We start from the raw sequence: 19,285 nt of genomic DNA, 5'->3' as shown, positions 1-19,285 counted from the left end.
CCCATCGCCCAGATCGGGTGGTACTGTAGCAAATTAAATCTAGATAAGACTAACAAAATACTAAAACTACGATTATTACATTCAGTTGACGTAGAAAAGTAACATTTCCAGTAAACAGGAAAGAGCCCACTTTCAGGATTAATAATCATGAGCTAGCCGTCAGCGAAATTTAAAAATGTACATTTTATAGGACGTTCAGACATCTGTAGCTCATAATTGTAACTAGCAGTTAGAAGGTTCAAATAACTAGCCGTATTTCGTATGCAGGTAGATAATGCTTTATTTATAACATAATCTTCAAACGCTTCCGTACTCAACGGCTCTGTTTTCTCAATAGAGAGTTTGGATACTGATGTTATCGTCAACATCAAACTCGGCATTAATTACAATTTCCTTAAAGGTAATCGGCCATGAAAGGTTATCGTAATTAGGAAATCTTGTAATGAATTGCGTAAGTCACCGTCACGTTTAACCATAGGATGGTGCACCGTTTTCCACAAGAACTTAGGGAGTAATCACGTAAATTGTGGGAAAAGTAAGTAGTTACTTTCCTCATTAAGTTCACAATCCCAGCGAAGCCATGAACAAGGCAGAAAGGAAAAGGTTTTTTTTAAATTCATATTTTGGTTAACATTTATACGTATACCGCTTTATAGCGAACAATAACGAAAATATGTCTACACTTTAAATCACCATTCCGTTGAATTCAAAGGCCAGAGTTTGCTTTCTTCCTCCCGCTAATTATAAGGGGGGTTGTGTTATGCTTTCCTGCATTTTGTATCGCGGTAGATACTGCTAATTAATCTATGCTTCCGTTCCACTTAAAAAATTGTTGCCGTTGCCGTAATTCTGTTTTTAAATTATTCACCAGAAGCCGCAAGATCCCTGGGGACCGTTTTTCTGACGTATTATCTGAGGCAACCGTTCCGATTTTTCGCTCCAAGGGCAAGGTACGAACAAAGATAGAATCGAATGACCAGCCGTCTAAAAAGGACGATAAAAAGATACAAATATGGAGACCTATACTATGCGATCAAAAATGAGTTGCTGTCGAGTCACCTTTGGAATTTTTGTTTTCATGGGAAATCGTACTTAACTTGAACTTGCAAAGGCGGCTCGACAGCAACTCGTTTTTGATCGCCCGTTAGAAAGGAACTAGCGGAGCAAAAAGAAGAAGTAGGAGAGAGCACAGAGGAGTGGAAAAAAAGGAGAATATTAAAAAGGCAATAACATGAAAACAGGTAAATGAAGGAGAAGCGAGAGTGTAAAAGAGAGAAACAGATACAGAAAAATGGTGGAAATAGAAAGAAAGAGGCAGATTTGAGAAAACAGAAAATGTAAGGGAAAAAATGAAGAAAAAGAAAGGATGTGAAGAAATCATAAAAATTGAAACAGAAGACTTTTAGACAATAATAGACAGAGAAGAAGCGAAAAACATAATAAGTGCGAATGAAATGGGTAGCTGCTGGGAACAAAGAACACCAAATTACATATTAGAGGTGGAAATAAAAATGTAGATGAGTCGGGGGGTCAGGGATGTAAGATTCCAGGAAAGGGGAGAAAGAGTGTTTGTCAACGAAGATAAATAAACAAAGAATGGTAGCATCAAGAAACAAAGGAGGTTGAAAGGAAGAGAGAAACAAAAGGAAAGAATGGAAGAAGAACTTACAACAACAGACCAAGGTATACAACTGCACCAAAAGAAGAATTCACGAGAAAACAGAAGGTACAAAAGGAGGTATTAACGTAAGGGATGCCGAAATATGTAAGGGAAGGGAGAAGTAGAGAGAAGAATAAACAAGTTGTGAATCAGCATATGCATGATTAAAGCGCATTTTTGGTAATGCAGGTCAGTAGGTATTTAATTAGCGAAGTTTAAAATTATCGATCTCACGAGTAATTTTGGCTGCGTTAAATAATTAATTTTATTTAATTTCAATTGAGGGTACGTCTTTAATTTTGTAAAACAAATCACAAAGTAAATAATAAGTTTTTATACTGGTAGCGCTATCTAACGGTAAAATTATAGCACCTCCGAAACCCATATCGAAATTATTTTCTTCAATTATCGATCTCACAAGTAATCTAACTCAAAATAGACTAGTGCCTGCACATCTACACTATAGCAGAAAGCTTTTAGTGAAAATTTGAAGTCTCTAGCTATTGTAGTTCCCGAGATCTCACGCGGACAGCCGGCCGACCAGCCATAACGAATATAATAGCGTATTTTTTTCAAAAATGCACTAAAAAGAAATACAGCCCATGTGGATAGAAAGAGGAAAATATTGACCATGAGATATGGAAATATAAAAACAACAAGGAAAAGCAGAAAAGGGCGAGGGGGGGGGATAGAAAAATGAAGAGGATAACAGAAACAAAGGAAAAAATGCCAATTACTATTAATGTAAAAAGGCGTCAATAAAGTATCTAGGTAGCCAATCCTAAATAGCATTGAGTCACAATTTATCAGGCAACGTGCGGATTTAGATCCGAGGTACTTGACTTATTGAGTGCCTTACATCATGAAAAAAGTAGATTTCGCAACTCGCACAAATTGAATATCTAAAAACTGACTATTTAGGATTGGCTACCTAGATACTTTATTGACGCCTTTTTACATTAATAGTAATTGTTGTTGCCCATCTAGCCCTTGCTAGAAATTTATGAGCACCTTCTGCCCGAAATTTACTTGACTCTTCAGTATTTCCTCGCAAGTAATGTGGCATTTTCCTTAAGTAAGTATTTTTTTATTATACGCTGATGATATTTAGGTATATTCCGTTCTGCATCTATCAGTACAGAGCTATCGCTGGGTCTTTCTGGGGCAAATTATAAAAAAATCAACAGGAAACTGGGATTTACAAAGATGCATATTGTGCACAGTTACTTGTTATCGTAATCGTACCCCAGCAATAGGTATATGGACCCTCGTTCGGCAATTTGAGACTTCCTAGAAATCGAATTGAACATGAAATAGTTGAGGGCAACAGTCTTGAGTATTCTTAAGGCTTGAACTTGAAGTTTTTTTAACGACTACACGCAAAGGCCATGAAATTTGTAAAAAAATCATTGTGTGTACTTATTTTACGAAATAAGAGGAATTACTTGCTAAAACGACCAATCTCGAGATAAGATTAAGGTAGGTCAGATTGATTAGCAACCGAGTACTTAATGCCTTGATGCTTAATCGTGAAATTCAAACAATAGTTACGGGTCTTGTTGATATGTTACTCCTAAAGAGCAGGATGAAGATTCTATTATTAATTTTCTTCAACTACAGCCTTGCCATGGTAAGCCAATCAGAGCACTTTGTAGTGTAGGGACTAATATTCGAGTCCTAGGTTTCATCGGAGTACACTGCTGCCGTGGTGGAATTCTTCCCCGAACAAGATAAAAGTTTACTCGCAGAAGAAAGGCTATCCCGAAACGTTGCTGGCTATCTATCAATTTTGGAGCAAGTCAGTCGTGATTCGGTATGATTGTTGCATGATTTCATACGAGATAAATGACCACGTGATTTGCAGGAACTCGACATTATAGTGTATCCCGAATTAACTTTGGCTTCCAACGCTCCCATTATAAAGCACGATGACGTTTTACCTTACTCGATCGAAATCGATCTGAATGGTCAATCGCTTTGTACCACGAACAACCGCACTTATCTGACACCTTTAGCGTGCGCTGCGGTGAAATACCACACTTACATTGTCGTAAATCTCTACGAAAGGGCACCATGCTCTAAAAACGCCACTACAAAGTGCCATGAGGACGGGTGGTACTTTTACAACACCAACGTGGTGCTAAACCGGAACGGTTCAATCGTTTCGAAGTATCGAAAGTACAATCTGTTCGGCGAATTTTTCATGACTAGGCCAGTAACGGCCGATATTTCAATTTTTCGTACGGATTTCAACGAAACCTTCGCGATGTTTATCTGTTTCGACCTTTTGTTTAAGCAGCCGGCTTTGGATCTTGCGAATAAACATGGAGTGAAATCGGTGATTTACCCGACGATGTGGTTCTCAGAGTTGCCCTTCTTGACGGCATTGCAAGCTCAAAACCAATGGGCCTATGCTACCAATGCGACACTGTTAGCATCGGGTGCTAACAATGCTCGGGTTGGAAGCGGTGGGACAGGAGTCTACCAAGGCGCTGACGGTCCGTTAATCGTCACCATCGTTGGAAAGGATGAATCGAAGGGCTTCGTTGCCAAAATTCCCTCTGTCGCTCATAGGTTTATCGATTCAGGTATTATTGACCAAAAAGCGAAGCAACTGGACGGCTTTTACTTGTTATCCGATAATTTGACAGGTGAGGACCAGTGCAAGAAATACTTTTTTTATCATTCACTTTTAGCTTATTCTTCCAAACTTGTAACCCCTGGTCAGAGAGAAATACAGGAGGTGGTGTGTGGTCAAGATGGGGGTGTTGAATTCTGTTGCCACTTCCAAATCGGATTAGAATCAAAATCGAACGTTACAGGCGATCGCTACCAATACCACATGGTTGCATTTACCGGCGTACGATCGTTTTCCGGAATGTACAATGGAGGCGTAGAGATTTGTGGAGTAATCGCTTGTACAAACTCCTCCCTAAGTTCTTGTGGAAAACGGTACAACGCCTAAACGTGCCGGTAACTGATTAACGCAGTTCATTTTCAGATTTCCTAGTTACGATAACGTTTCATGGCCGATTAGCTTTAAAAAAATTGTCATTAATGCCGAATTTGATGCCGACGAAAACAAATATCAGTATCCGAACTCGCTATTGAGCAACATAGAGCCGTTGAGTTCGGAAGCGTTCGGGTGGACGCACGAGATAAAGGATAAACGGATTAGTCGCACATATACGTTGAAAGAACCGCAGGATCGCCTAATGACATTCGCCATTTATGGGCGAGATTTTAATCGTGACAGCTCGCCTTTTAAGGCACCAAAAATTACGTTATAAATAAAGCATTATCTACCTATATACTAAATAGAGCTGGTTATTTGAACCTTGTAACGGGTAGTTGCAATTCTGAGCTATGTATGCCTAAACGTACCATTTCTGCCCTGGCGATGGCTAGCTCGTTATTATTAATCCTGAAAGTGGTCTCTTTCCTGATTATCGGAAAAGTTACTTTTCGAACACCTGCCCTAATTCGATAAAATAATCGTGGTTTTAGGATTTTGTTTGTCTTATCTAGAGTCTACAGTACCAACCAATCTAAACGATGGGGTGACCTACATGGTATTTTCCGTATTTGTTAACACAAGGATATTGCTATTTAGAATTTACACAATTTATTTGTCATGCGAAAGGATGCCCCCTTTTTCATAAACTCGTTTAACCTTTAAATCAAACCCTTCAACTTAGAAACTCTCCTTAGTTCAATCTACATGAAACGAAATCTTGCTTTTCCTAAGTTAATACAAAGAAACCACATACACTATAATGTCTCTGTTTAAAAATTATGTCCGGATCCCTAAACTTTTATTAATATTTGATTAGCAGTAAAAGAAAAATTCTCTCCGAAGGACTCGGCTGAAACTAAATATAAATAAAACATTTGCCTTTAGTGTGCTCTAGAAGAAATAACGATTTCCCTTTTTTCCGGTCTCGTGACGGGATAGCTGATTTTTTGGCGTGAATTATCCTTCCTCCATACGTAAACGTCAAGGTTGTCGTATCTGCCCTTGGTGACAGTTGCAGTAAGATGAACATTTAATATTTCTTCCCTTCCATACTCGCAGACCCCCCGGTTCCACATTTATCCCCAAAACCCTTCAATGCACGATCATCTAATGACAGTTGCAGGAAGATGAAACCACTTATCAAGTTTTTACACGTTGCTGCGTTTATGACTCGCTGATTTCCGGTTGCGTTGTGACTTGCACTAGCTCAATCAGGATGACGCACTTTTCACGAGCATCGCCGAGTTGCAATTTTAAAATCACTCGTGGATTTAATTTATGGCACAAGCGCGCGTTGTTAGTTGCGCTATACGATTCCAATACGTTCACATTTAAATATGTCCTCGTTAACACAATTTTGTAAGCGGTCTTGTCAAGTTGAAAAAAGTAGGGACAGGTCCAGAGAAGACAGAATTAAGGCATTCGTTTTCGAGCCTCGAGAAACGTGCCGCGGCAAGTCATCGTGCGCAACAGTTACTAATCACAAATTTTGTGCGGAAAGGTGTATATTTTGGATGGCTGAACAAACGAATCAATTCCCCCAGAAGCGCCTAAGTGATTACGCGTGGAAATAAAATGGGCAATTATCAGTGATTCACCTCCATTCGAATGCGCGAATTAAATATCGTAAATTAATTAACAATTCATTCGAGACAATAAATTGGGCAACAACGCTCGCGTAAGTTCGTATCAATTTCACTCAGTAGAAAGATAGCGATAACTATGTGATTGATAAATATAGGTAAATCGCAATAAAAAAAAAACCGTTATCAGCGTTCATTGCGATAAATACCTAATTTAGTATTTTTAAGATCACAGTCCAGCCATGAATACAAATAAAATTAACGTTTGACACGTTGAGCAACCCGAATTCGGTATTGCTGACCAAAAAGCGGTATGGCTAAACGTTACGATAACCGATTAAGGCAATCCAATTTTAGATTTCCTAATTACGACGTTTCATGGCCGATTAGATCAGATCAGTATCCAAACTCTTTATTAAGTAATATAGAACCGTTGAGTTCCGGAGCGTTTGGGTGGACATACGGGATAAATAATAAACGGATTAACGTATACGCTGAAAGAACCTCAGGATCGCCTAATGATATTCGCCATTTATAAGCGAGATTTTAATCGTGGCAGCTCGCCTTGTAAAAGCACCCAAGATTATGTTTTAAATAAAGCATTATCTACCTACATACATACTAAATATACGAACTCTTGATTTTTAAAATACGTTCAAATTTCGTAAAGCCCTGTCCACGACTAGCTCATGATTATTAATCCTGATTGGAATTACCTTCGAAGAAAGTGGGACTTGTTTCAACTGGAGAAAATAATCGTAATTTTTTTATTTTGTTTTTTTATCTAGATTTAATTTACTACACTCCCACCCAATGTGAACAATAGGGTGACCTACATGATATTTGCCATATTTGTTTACACAACTATGTAGAATTTACATATTTTATTTGCTCCCTTGTAATGTAAAAGGCCGGCCCCTTTTTCAGAAACTCATTTTAACATTAAAATCTAATACTTCAACTCACTCTTCTTCAATTGGGTCTTTCTTGAAACTCCTCCCAATATTCTTCAATTCTCTCTATTTATTGGTATGTTATTCTTCTTATAGTTGACGTAGACATAAAATTATGTGTTTTTTTCTTTACTCCTATATCACTGTCGTAATCCTCTCCCTCCAGGGGGTTTGGAATACCCCCCCCCCTCCAGACCCCACGGTTCTACATCATTTCCCAAAACCCCCCACCGAACGATGATCTTATGACAGTTTCAGGCAGATGAACATTCAATCTGTCTTCCCTGGGAAGTATCCTCGATCCACCCGCTTCTACATCCTACCCTATACAAGTTATCACTCTCATTCTCTTCTCCTCCACCTCCACTCGTCTTTCCATAAACCTATGCGGTCAAGCGATGGCGCTGAACCTGGACTTTCTAACGTGCAACACATATCAACGTTTGACACGTCATAAACCACCTTTGAGGCTAATATTGTAGCTCTTTATCGTTTCTGAAATGATTTAGTTTTCCTTTCTAGTACCAGAGAGGTACGACCCCCAAGCCTTTGTAACGGGCTTGACTTTTTCCGAATTTTCGTTTGGGTAGTGCGCTTTGTAGGTAATAAGGGTTAGGAAGTATAGTAAAGGATAGTCTCCTTAGAGGGCTGGTTATTCCGTGTTTATTATCAATATTCGGCGATCTATCATTGACTTCCGGTTGCATACTGACCGGTTAATGGCATGAAAAAATTACTGGCGATAATACTATCTTAATGGGGTTTACGTGACCAAAACAGCTCGCTCAGGATGACCTTTGCCTTTAAGAAAATAAGTCAAACGAAATCTAATTTAATAATTACTCTAACTAAATAATTAGGAGTGTCTTATATAACCTTTCGTCTGAGAACTAAATGATTGCATTCAACGAATTATTCTACTGGAGTAATAGCCAAATGGACATTGACGTAATCATATTTCGAGTGGGTGGACAAATTAATCAATTTGCGAAGAATTAAATTTCGCAAAAATTAATAAACTATTCATTTGAGACAATAAATAAATTCAGTGCCCCAGAAGGCACAGCGATAAATCTATGCTGATGTGGAACCGAGTATAAATACCGTTATCGGCGTTCATTGCAATCAAAAAGTACTTAGCTTGATATTTGTAAGATTACTAGACTAACCATGAGCAAGGCAGAACTTTATGTGGAACTCAGTAAATTAAATGAAAAGGACGGCGAGCGTGTTTTAAAAAAATGTGCAGAGATTGTCGAGTGGAGGGAGGACTGCGCCGTTTTGGACATCGGGTGCGGACCGGGAAACGTAACCCACAATGTGATCGTGCCAGCCCTTCCCAAAGCGGCGCTTATCGTCGGGATTGACAAACAGCTTGCGGTGGTCGATTACGCAAACGCAAAGTACGCCACCAACGAACCCAGGATAAAGTTCGAGGCAGTGGACATCGTCTCCGATGGCGGCTTCGTTGCGAATCACCGGGAAGACTTTCACCACATCTTCTCGTTTTACTGCCTTCAATTCGTGAGGGAATTAGAGTAAGTGATAAATTGATGGTTAGTGTGCTTCTTCATTCCCCAATTTCAGGCTTGCTCTAAGGAACATCTACACCATGTTGAAGCCGGGTGGAAGTTTCGCCTTCATATGCTCGGTGCACAACGACTTCTTCTCGATAATGGCGCACATGGCCAAAATGGAAAAGTGGACCCCGCATATTTCCCAATACGAAAACTATTTATACCCCTACGAGTCGACCCCACACCCTGACGAAGAAATCCGATCGCTACTGCTGAAAGTGGGCTTTCAGGTGATGGATCTCACCATGAATCCGCAACGCTGGAAGATGCCATTCGCCGATGCTTCAGGTAAGAAAAGCTGCCCAACGTGTAACATAACCTCGCGCCTTTTTCCAGAATTTATCGTTTGTCGAATCCCATTCGAACTTCCCGGCGAGATCCAGCGTGAATTCGTTTTGGAGTCGGCAGATGCAATTCGAAGCTTGAAAATGAACGAAGTTGATGAGAATGGAACGGAATTCTTCAACTATAAACTTACTGCATTGGAGTGTCTAGCAGTGAAACCGCCCTTACTTTAAGGGTTTTGGGCTTAAGTACACAAATAAACATCATTCTGAGTGCCAAACGATTTCTCTTATATCATTGCTCCAAGCGTTCAATTCTTTTTTCAACCCCTGCGATTGGGATGGGGGTTATTAGCGAAAAATACTCTAAACAGAATCACGCGCTCATATTCGTATGTATCCCTATCTTTCTTCTCTAGGGGATATTCACCCCCCCCTCCCCCCGTTCTACATCCTTCCCCAAAACCCCCCGGCACACGATGATCTTATGACAGTTGCAGGAAGACGAACATTCAATCTACCTTCTCGGGTGGAGGAGGGGGTTATTATTAGTTCTCACTCTCATTCTCTTTGTCTCCTCATTCCCTTATTTGCAGAACCCATGCTGTCAAGAGATGGCGCTGAAGCTCGACTTTCTAACCTGCGCCACATTTCAACGATCAGAGGCGGACTGGGTACTTACGGGCCAGGTGGAATTGCATAGGTTACGGGCCATTAAAGTATTAGTGTAGTAATGAAAGTGGCGGGGGGGGGGGGGGGTAGCTCTGAGGGGCACCACAAAAACATTTTAAAGTACTCCTTTCTCGAAAATCAATTTTCTTATAGAATGTGGCTTGTAGAATCCATACTTTCAAACAGTTCCAAGATTGGGCTACTAGTTCAAAAGTTACAGCCCTTTGAATTTTTGTTCGAAATTGGTTTCTAGTCTATAACTTTGGATTGAGAAGTCTGATCGAAAAAGTACGAATTGTTTTGGATTCTACGCACCCAAATTAATAAGTAAAAGTGTTTTCCCGAGAAATTTTGGTGTAGTCGATTTTTGGTAAAAAGGAAGGTTATACACTGCCTTTTTTTGATCTCCGAAAAAAAATTGTCTCAGATCGACCCGGAAAAAAATTTTCTTATAGAATGTGCCCTGTAGAATCCATAATTTCAAACAGTTCCAAGATTGGGCTACTAGTTCAAAAGTTACAGCCCTTTGAATTTTTTTCGAAATTGGTTTCTACAATAATAATTTTTGACAGATATTTGTATCAGGAGATCATAATGCAAAAAAACACGTCCTTCAATAACTGTTAGATTATTTAATTTTGCAAAAATGCAATCCTTGAAATGATGCAATCTTCTTGTATTTCTGCGATCCTAATCGGATAACTTTTTAATAGAGGTTTGTATCAGTATATCTTTTTGCGTTCTTGTGATCCGGATGCAAGGAGTTTCACAACCTCTATGCGGGTCTCTCTGACTGTAGAAACCCTAAAAAGAGAACCATGTATCAGGATAACATAATACGCGAGAGGTGTCTGGCAATAGATAAATTTTATACGTGGACTTTTACAAGAAATATTCGTATCAGGAAAATACAACGCGTGACGTTAAAAATTATTAACCTATTTGTGTTGCTGTGCTCCTGGTCATTTTTAAGACGGAGGGAGTGTTAGATTAAAAAAATGTTGTACACGGAAAAGTATAATGCAGTCATTTATTTGTAGGAAAGTATCTGCCAAACGTTTTGCATTCTGGGTTTCTTTAAGGGAAATGTGTATCAGGGGAACATAACATGGGAGAACGTATCTGAACCCCTTATCTCCATTTTTGCGATCCTAATTTTATAAACAGAAGCCATGTGTTTACTAATAAATTGTTACAGATCAGAAATGAGTATTTAATTTGGCCTTATCACATGACCAAAAATACCATCGAAATAATCGTCGTAGTACTCCACGTTGTCTTCGGCTAAACGGCTCAAATTGAGCTCTCTGATTGTCTCCAATACTGAGAGCCCGAATTCGTGATGAAGATCTGCCGGAATTTCCATTCGAAGGTGCGCGATGAAGTGCCCTGGAATGCTAGTGTCGTTGATCAGGCACAATCACTTCCAATTACCTGGGCAGTACGAGAGTGGCATTTCCACTCCCCTTGGCTCAATTGTCAGACTTCTGATCTGAAATCCGGTTTTAATGAGAAGATCTTCAAGTTCGTCCATCGGGTTTTGAGAGAACTGATAGGGCGACATGAAGTTTTCGTAGTGGGCGATGTGAAGGCGCCACGATTCCGATTGAGCCAAATGAGCCACGACCTTGAAGAAACTGTTGGAGTTGACGCAGAAAAAGCTGAAGTCACCTCCGGGTCTCAGCATCTCACGAATATGTTGAAGTGCTGTCCTGAAATGGAATACTGGTGGAGAGGCTATCGGAAAATTCGAGACTCACCCTTGTTCACGCACAAAGTGCAGACACGAGAAGGAAAAGATGTGGTCAAAGTATTTGAGGTGAGCATCTACGAAATTTTTGCCGTGGACAATGTCAACGTTTTCAAAACGTAATTTTCCCCCTCCACCGGGATACTCTCCTTGTCGATCCCGATAACTTCCCTCGTTGATACTGGTAACTCTGGTTGAAGAACATCGTGCGTTACGTTGCCTGTTCCACATCCCACATCCAGCACTTATTGCAATCCTGTTTCCATTGAACGAATGGCAGCAATTTTTCCACAGCGTTCTTGGCCTCCCTTTCTGCGGGGTGGTTGTGATTTATAAAGCATTCAGCTCTGTTCATTATTGAATAATATCAAACAGAGACTTCTCACATCTTAACTCCCTACAAATTATCGAGTGACCCGCGATAAAAAGAGTGGCTAATCGCATTAAGTCAAAGTTCAACGTAAACAGTGATTAGATCAGGATACACCCACGCAAAAAAGGATTATAAACACCTCCTCATACATTATGTTCTCCTGATTAAAGGAGAGAGGAGGGGACCTCCGAAGAGGATGAAGTAAAAAGGATAATTGGCGGCGTGGCTACCACAATTCAGAAATTCCCATACCAGGTGTAGGTAAAACCTTTTTTGACCTACTTTCGTTTTATCGCTGGGCCTACGTTCATAGTTCCGTATGAAGCGGTATATGTGTAAGTTCCGCTATGTCGAACTAAATACAAATTTGAAAATACACTTCTTGAAACGACTAAGTGACCACTCGTTAAAGTTGCTGTGGTCCTGATATAAACACACGTTGAAAACTATCCGTTCAACAATCCTTGCTTCTCTGTGACCATGCGAGAAATTTTTATCGGGAGAACATAATACTAAGTAGGTATAAGACAAGAAAACGTCATTCGTGTGAAGCATCTGTTAGCAATTTTCCGCAATCCTAATAGAATAATCTTGTAAGAGGAATTATCAGGAGTACATATTACAGAAGTAAATACCTATTCGTGCATGAACATTTTTTACCTGTTTACGTTGTTCCTGATTGCTTAGATCGAGAGAACTTTACCCATTTCTGTAATCCCGAAAAATGGTTTTAAAAGGGAAATGTGTATTAGGAGAATTAGGTGTCTTTGTTATTATGATACAACAGTTGTTTGTATTAGGCGCGCATAATACGCTACTGTAATATTGAGCAAGCATTTTTCAGAGGATCTCGTATTTGATTGAAGCCACTTTATACGTTCAAAGACATTTGCTAATAATAATATTGCATTTCTATGCTCCTGATACAATAATTTGTTAAACGACGTTCGTATCCGTAGAACACAATACGAAAGAAGGCGTTTCTCAACAAATCCTAAACCGCTTTGCTTTTCTGCGATCTTGCTTTTGAAAAAAGGAACTTGTATCAGAAGAACATAATTAAGTGGGGAAAGTGTTTATTACGACATTTTTTTTTGCATTTTCATGTACCAATTTTCAAAGGTAACTGTACCAAGAAAGGATGCCGCTAGACTTTTTTTGGGAGGCTGCAGTCCTGATCATGTATACAAACTTATAGTCAACTCTGTGAAACTTTGTAAGCCGGAAGGTATCCATTAATAATCTTTTTTAGAATCTCTCTTATCTGTATCAAGCGAACATAATGCAAATGAATGTATTTTTCAATAAATCATTTGCTTAAAATATTGTGTGAGCGTCACTGAAGTCCGAAGGAGGAGTTGTGTTGGATCTACGCACACAGTGTATTAGGAGGTCTTCCCGTGCACTATGTTTTCCTTATACAAATTCAATTTTCAAATACAGGATCGCAGAAATGCAAACAGCGTTCTAGTTTAATGAGCGATGCCTTCTTTCGTATCATGTCCTAATAGAAATTTTCTCGTAAAATACTATAATGGGACCGCAGAATTGTTTAGTGATTGCATCAAGATCGCGTTAGCGTAAATGAGGTTCAAAATCACCCTCAGACACAGTATGTTCCTCTGATACCAATAACTCATTTAAAAATTGTAAAGAGATCACAAGACGCTTACATCTCTTCGAAAAATATTATATGAAAATCTCCCCCCTGATTTAAACCTCTCTTATCAGGATCGTAGCATAGCAAAAACGTTTAAATGTATTACCAGACACGTGTCTCCTTTAAAATTTGTTGTTAAAGGATCAAAGAAACTCAAGAAAACGACAGAAATTATTTTGTTCTACCTTTCATTTAACAATTAGAACAAATTATTTTGTATTATGTGCTCCTGATACAAACAACTTTCGCATCATGATAACAAAGACACGTATCTCATATCTAATTTAACACAAGCTGTTCCCCTAATACAAATGGCCCTTTTAAAACTATTTATCGGGATTACAGAACCGGGTAACGTTCTCTCGATCTAATACAATAGCTTAAGCAATCAGAAGCAACGTAAACAGGTGAAAAACGTTCATGCATATCTCTTTTAAAGAATTGCGGAAAAGGGAAAGCACATCTGTAATATGTACTCCTGATAATTCCTCTTATCAGATTATTCTATTAGAATTTACTAGCAGATGTTTCCCACCAACAACGTTTTCTTATCTTATACTTAGTATCATGTGCTCCTGATAATTTCTCGCAGGATCACAGAGAAACAAGGATTGTTGAGCAGATAGTTTGGTGGTCACTGTTACAGGAAGTGTGTTTTCGAAGTGTAGATCGACATGGGGAAACTTACACATATACCGCTTCACACGAAACATGAACATCAGTAAGTCCAGCGATAAAATGAAAGTACGCCAAAAGAGGTTTTATCTTCCGCGATAAAACGACAAACGTATTCGGGAAAGTGTGTACCGATCTCGCGATCTCTTTGGCGCGCAATTACGCGCCGGTTCCATTTTATCAAGATGAAAAATTCTAAATGTATCAGGAGAACATGATAAATAGCAAAGTGTTTATTACATCTTTTTTTGCGTTTCTGTGGTAGTTGTACAATTTTTCAAACACGCGCCCGTTTGAACTGTACACTCTTTATCGCGGGTCACTCGATAATTTTCGTGAAGTCAGATATTAGGAGAAGATATTGCCTCATACATTAAAAATGCACAGAGCTGCATGCTTTATAAAACACAACCTCCTTGCAGAAAATGAGGCGAAGAGCGCTGTTGAAAAATTGCTACCCTTCGTTCAATGAAGAAAGGATTGCCAAGTGCTGGATGTGGGATGTGGAACAGGCAACGTAACACACGATGTTCTTCAACCAGTGTTACCGGTAGCAACAAGGGAAGTAATCGGGATCGATAGGGACAGGACCGTAGTGGAGTATGCCAGTGGTAACTATGGAGGGAGAAAATTACGCTTTGAACAAGTTGATATTGTCCACGACAGGAAGTTCGTAGATGCTCACCTCAACTACTTTGACCACATCTTTTCCTTCTCGTGTCTGCACTTTGTGCGTGAACATACGTGAGTCTCGAATTTTCTGATAGCCTGTCCACCAATCTTCCATTTCAGGACTGCACTAAAACATATTCGCGAAATGCTGAGACCCGGAGGTGACTTCAGCTTTTCCTGCGTCACCTCCAACAATTTCTTCAAGGTCGTGGCTGACATGGCTCAAACGGAAAAGTGGCGCCCTCACATCGCCCATTACGAAAACTTCATGTCGCCCTATCAGTTCTCGCAAAACCCGATGGGCCATCTTGCAGATCTTCTGACTGGAGCAGGATTTCGCGTCACGCGCCTCACAATTGAGCCAAGGGAAACGAAAGTGCCACTCTCGTACTGTCCAGGTAATTGAAGGCGATTGTCCTCTCTCAATCGACGGTACTTTCTAGGGATGTTCATCTCACATCTTCCAATGGAAATTCCTACAGATCTTCATCACGAATTCGGCCTATCAGTGTTGAAGACAATCAGAGAGCTCAATTTGAGTTGTTCAGCCGAAGACAACAAGGAGTTATTCTATTGTTATTTCGATGCCGTCTTTGGTCATGTGACAAGGCCGAATTGAATTGAAATTTATTAATAAACAATTTAACACATCGCTTCTGTTTTCAAAATTAGGATCGCAGAAATGGGAACAATGAGCTCAGATTTATTGAGGGATACACTCTCACGTGTTATGTTCTCCTGATGCAAATTTTTGGATCTGGGTCGCAGAAGTCTTCGTTTTAAAAATGATGAGATCAGGATCGCAGCAATATACAAATGTTAAAAACTCTCACGCGGTGTGTTCTTCCGATACGAAAATCTTCTTGTATAAAATTAATTTATTCACAGATAGCTTCTCATGCATTATGTTATCCTGGTAAATAGTTTTCTATTTCTCTCTCTTTATCCAGATCATATATACGCGTACAGGTGTGAAAATCCTTGGATCTGTGCTCCTGATACAAACCTATTTCAAAATCAAGCTCTATCAGGGTTATGACTTTCATGTTTGCCTTATAGAAATTGTAGCACACCGGTGGCAAAGTACGAATCATTTTTAGATATAACGCTGGATGAAAATATGATCGTGGATTTTGCACTTAGTTGGTCGATCTGTCTTATCTAGGTATACTATTACCCAAGGTGGACGATGGGGTGACCTATAGGGTATTTTCCATATTTGTTAACACAGGTATATTGCCATATAGAATCTACATGTTTTATTTTCCCTTTGTCGTGTAATAGGATTTTTCGTTTTCTGTTCCCGTGTCCATAAAGTGTGCATCTGAGGTTTAGCGCTAAATTTGCAAAAATGTGTCAACAAATATGGTAAATTCCTTATTGGTCATCCCTTTATCCTCACTTGGAAGTGTGTGTTGACTGTGGGGTATTCTATCCCCCCCCCTTTTTTTCTTATGGTTGTGGGGGTGGGGTAAAATTGGTACGGGGGTAGATGAGAGAGAGAGAGAGAGTCTTAAACAGATTTTTCTTATAAGAATTCCTCTATAAAATCGTATATTTCTGGATTGGTGATATCAGTGTAAACCCCCGGTTTATTTGGTTTCGCACAACCGTCACCCCACGAAATGATGCCGACCAGCTCGTCGTCGATCGTTATCGGTCCCCCGGAATCTCCCTGCAAGACGATAATTACCGACGCTATCTTGGAAACTTCCTTACCCTGCAAGCGTCCATTCCACCCTCGTCGTACCCAAAGCAGACCATTCGCGGCGTGACGGTCTTGCGACGCAAGAGCCTCTGGCACTTTTCCCTGCTCACCTTGGGCACCCGAACCATTCTCAGGCGATTGGACCAGCTTCCGCTCCTCGGCTTCATCTGACCCCATCCTGTGGCGTAGGCGAGCACGTGCTCGTCGATCACGCTGTCCTTTGGTAGTAAGTCAATCGTTCGAATCGTGGGCGATAGCTCCAATCTGCTCTCCAAGATACCAACGGCGACGTCGTAATCGTAGGTCTTCGGCGAGAAATCCGGATGCTCGATGATGCAGAAGACGTTCACGACTTTGCCACCTTTTCCTTTAAGTGTCGTTCCGGCCCTCACCGTCAGTTGCTGAGCTTGATACCTGCAAGTAACACAATATGCACGGATAAAAATCAACCCCAATGGCACGTACGCCAATGTGCAATGGGCAGCGGTTACAACAACGTGCGGTTTCACCAAGGACGCGCCACAGAGATGCTTTCCATTCACCTCCAACGACACCTGGTATGGGAATTTCTGAATCGTGGTAGCCACACCGCCAATTACCCTTTTTACTTCATCCTCATCGGAGATGGGACCATAGTCACAGGTTGCAAATGTGAATAACGCAAATATTAACAGTCCCATAGTCACACTGATTGAACATTTTTGTTAATAGCGGAACGTCGTGGTCCATTGGGTTTTTATTACCTATTACCGCAATCTTGCACTTGGCAATTATTGTCGGTTATCGCTCCGTTAACGATATTGGCCAAGGTGACAGAAATGAACGAAGTTGTTTCTGATCAATCAGTATCATTTACTGGAACAAAGACACTCTGGAGGGATAGTGTGATGTGTCATCCAACATGATTTTTTGCGTTGGCTACCATGGAATCGAACAGGAAGTGATTTAATCCTTAACTTCGGTGTGAAATGAATTATGCGATTCTTCGGTCATCGGCCAGTTTCTCCCTTCTCAACTTCTTTCCCCTCTCTTCGTTTACCCAAACACCACATCTTTACAATTTTCTTCTCCCCATCCTTTTTCCTCACTTTTTCTTTTTCTTCTCCTCCTCCTGTTGCATCTTCCCCCGACTCATTCCTTTCCGTAAAGTACCCCTCCCCTCTGCTACCTCATTTTCACGCCCTCTTCTTTTCCTATTCTATTTTTCATTCCTTCTCCTGCTCCTCCGCATCCTCACACTCCCCTCTTTTTTACATTCACATCGGTTTTTTCTACCCTACCTCCCACATTACCCCTTTCACTATCACTCTTTCACATTTCCTCTTCTCGTTCTCTCAATAACCCTACTATTTTTCTTTCCACTGCACCACGAAAATACTGAAAGTGAAAGGGAAATAATTATGAGATGAATCTTCCCTCTCCTTCACCTCATCGCACTTGTCTTCGCACTTTCCCCTCCCCCCCCCCCCCATTTTTTTCTTTCCATATCATTCCGCGTCTCGTGATCCTTCTCTCTTTCTTGTTCCTTTCCTTCTACGACATTTAAAATCCTTAACCATCTTCTGCTCCTCTCAACGCCTTTATGTAACGGAATTTCACCCCCCCCCCCCCCCCGTTTCCTTTTTCTATCCCTCCTGGTCATCTTTTTCGTGTCGTAAGCCCATCTCCTTTCCGATATTGTCCCCTGTCCTCAATTCTTTTTTATTTCCTTATCTCCTCTCTTTTTCGCCCTCCGTCTTCTTCTATTTCCTCATGGCCTACATTTTATCATTTATTTTCTTCAGTTTGTCATCCCTTCATTTTCGTTGTACCTTTGTTCTTTTTCTTCACTTCCGGTCTGCTATTGTTTTTCTTGTTCTCACGTTCTCCTCTTTTTATTCCTCTTTCAGTTATATCCTGTCTCGGACAGTAATAAGTTGTTTCCGCACGTTTCCCGAATTACCTTTTCTTCTTTTCTTGCTTTTTTATTATCTTATCTTTTTCACTACCTTGTCTTATCCCGTTCAGATCCTGTGGGTCTCCATGGCTTCCCACTTACACCTTTCTCTTTCTTCTCAATTTCCTACTTTTTTGTCCTACTCTTCAGACTCGCCCTACCCCCTTCCAGTTATTTCCCCGGTCTTAATCCCCTCTTAATCTGTTACACACGCCGTTACCTTCTGGCTCGTTTGCGCTTCCTCCTCTTACACAGCTTTTTATTTAATTAATTAACAATTTTAGAATTGATTCCGAATTTTACAGGTGCCACAGGATGTACTTCCATTTTGTTCTTCTGGCAACGGTACCTAAGAAGATTCCAAACGTTAGCCTCTTTCGCTTTTCTTCTATCGCCTCTGATTCACTTGGGAGACATCCTTCTTTCCCACTTCCTTTTATATATTTTCTTCCATCAATTCTCCTCCTCTCTTTAACTCCTCTTCACCTTCTACCTCACTACCTGTGCGAGTTTTAACTTTGTTTGCCTTTCTTCCTCCTCTCCACCTCCCTCTATCCACCTTACTCTTTTATCCAGCGTTACCTCATTTTTTTGCGTTTCTTCATCTTTACCATGTAGCTCCTTTTTCCTCGCGTTTTCCTATGTTTTCTTCCTCTATCTCTTTCGAGTGTCCTTCTGTTTCGGATGACACATATACTTTCAGTTGCTTATTTTCTTCTTTTTTTATCATTCTTTTACTTTTCCAACGTCTTCTCCTCGCATTCTC

At 40.3% G+C, this 19,285-nt stretch overlaps 5 protein-coding genes across 6 annotated transcripts; 3 read left to right on the top strand and 2 right to left on the bottom strand.

Annotated features, from left to right (window-relative positions):
- Positions 1–2,840: 2,840 nt before the first annotated feature.
- LOC116162182 (vanin-like protein 2) lies at positions 2,841–7,688 on the top strand. The gene is made up of 6 exons (XM_031475729.1): positions 2,841–3,290; positions 3,342–3,473; positions 3,525–4,311; positions 4,357–4,612; positions 4,662–6,570; positions 6,617–7,688. Exons 1-5 carry the CDS (start codon positions 3,180–3,182, stop codon positions 4,948–4,950), a joined length of 1,575 nt encoding a protein of 524 aa, XP_031331589.1. The 5' UTR covers positions 2,841–3,179; the 3' UTR covers positions 4,951–6,570; positions 6,617–7,688.
- A 560-nt stretch (positions 7,689–8,248) lies between these two features.
- LOC116162183 (juvenile hormone acid O-methyltransferase-like) lies at positions 8,249–9,803 on the top strand. The gene is made up of 3 exons (XM_031475730.1): positions 8,249–8,750; positions 8,800–9,077; positions 9,126–9,803. The coding sequence occupies exons 1-3, from the start codon at positions 8,383–8,385 to the stop codon at positions 9,305–9,307; spliced, it is 828 nt and encodes a 275-aa protein (XP_031331590.1). The 5' UTR covers positions 8,249–8,382; the 3' UTR covers positions 9,308–9,803.
- Positions 9,804–10,313: 510 nt separating this feature from the next.
- Positions 10,314–11,895, bottom strand: LOC116161715 (juvenile hormone acid O-methyltransferase-like). 2 transcript variants are annotated; one of them, XM_031475169.1, is made up of 3 exons: positions 11,506–11,895; positions 11,180–11,457; positions 10,314–10,549 (listed from the first exon to the last, which is right to left on the bottom strand). In XM_031475169.1, the coding sequence occupies exons 1-3, from the start codon at positions 11,724–11,726 to the stop codon at positions 10,521–10,523; spliced, it is 528 nt and encodes a 175-aa protein (XP_031331029.1). In that variant the 5' UTR covers positions 11,727–11,895; the 3' UTR covers positions 10,314–10,520. The 2 variants fall into 2 exon arrangements, with proteins under 2 accessions (XP_031331029.1, XP_031331028.1); XM_031475168.1 differs by lacking the exon at positions 10,314–10,549 and adding an exon at positions 10,687–11,134.
- A 2,307-nt stretch (positions 11,896–14,202) lies between these two features.
- On the top strand, positions 14,203–15,500 carry LOC116161428 (juvenile hormone acid O-methyltransferase-like). The gene is made up of 4 exons (XM_031474764.1): positions 14,203–14,249; positions 14,678–14,947; positions 14,996–15,273; positions 15,319–15,500. The coding sequence occupies exons 1-4, from the start codon at positions 14,203–14,205 to the stop codon at positions 15,492–15,494; spliced, it is 771 nt and encodes a 256-aa protein (XP_031330624.1). The 3' UTR covers positions 15,495–15,500.
- An 883-nt stretch (positions 15,501–16,383) lies between these two features.
- On the bottom strand, positions 16,384–17,396 carry LOC116161779 (trypsin-7-like). The gene is made up of 4 exons (XM_031475244.1): positions 17,327–17,396; positions 17,049–17,270; positions 16,595–16,997; positions 16,384–16,550 (listed from the first exon to the last, which is right to left on the bottom strand). Exons 2-4 carry the CDS (start codon positions 17,261–17,263, stop codon positions 16,404–16,406), a joined length of 765 nt encoding a protein of 254 aa, XP_031331104.1. The 5' UTR covers positions 17,264–17,270; positions 17,327–17,396; the 3' UTR covers positions 16,384–16,403.
- Positions 17,397–19,285: the final 1,889 nt, after the last annotated feature.

Source organism: Photinus pyralis, unplaced genomic scaffold (assembly GCF_008802855.1).
Source record: "Photinus pyralis isolate 1611_PpyrPB1 unplaced genomic scaffold, Ppyr1.3 Ppyr1.4_LG10, whole genome shotgun sequence".
Classification (NCBI taxonomy): Eukaryota; Metazoa; Arthropoda; class Insecta; order Coleoptera; family Lampyridae; genus Photinus; species Photinus pyralis.
Note: the sequence above shows the minus strand (reverse complement) of the source record. Positions and strands in the feature narration are given on the sequence as shown.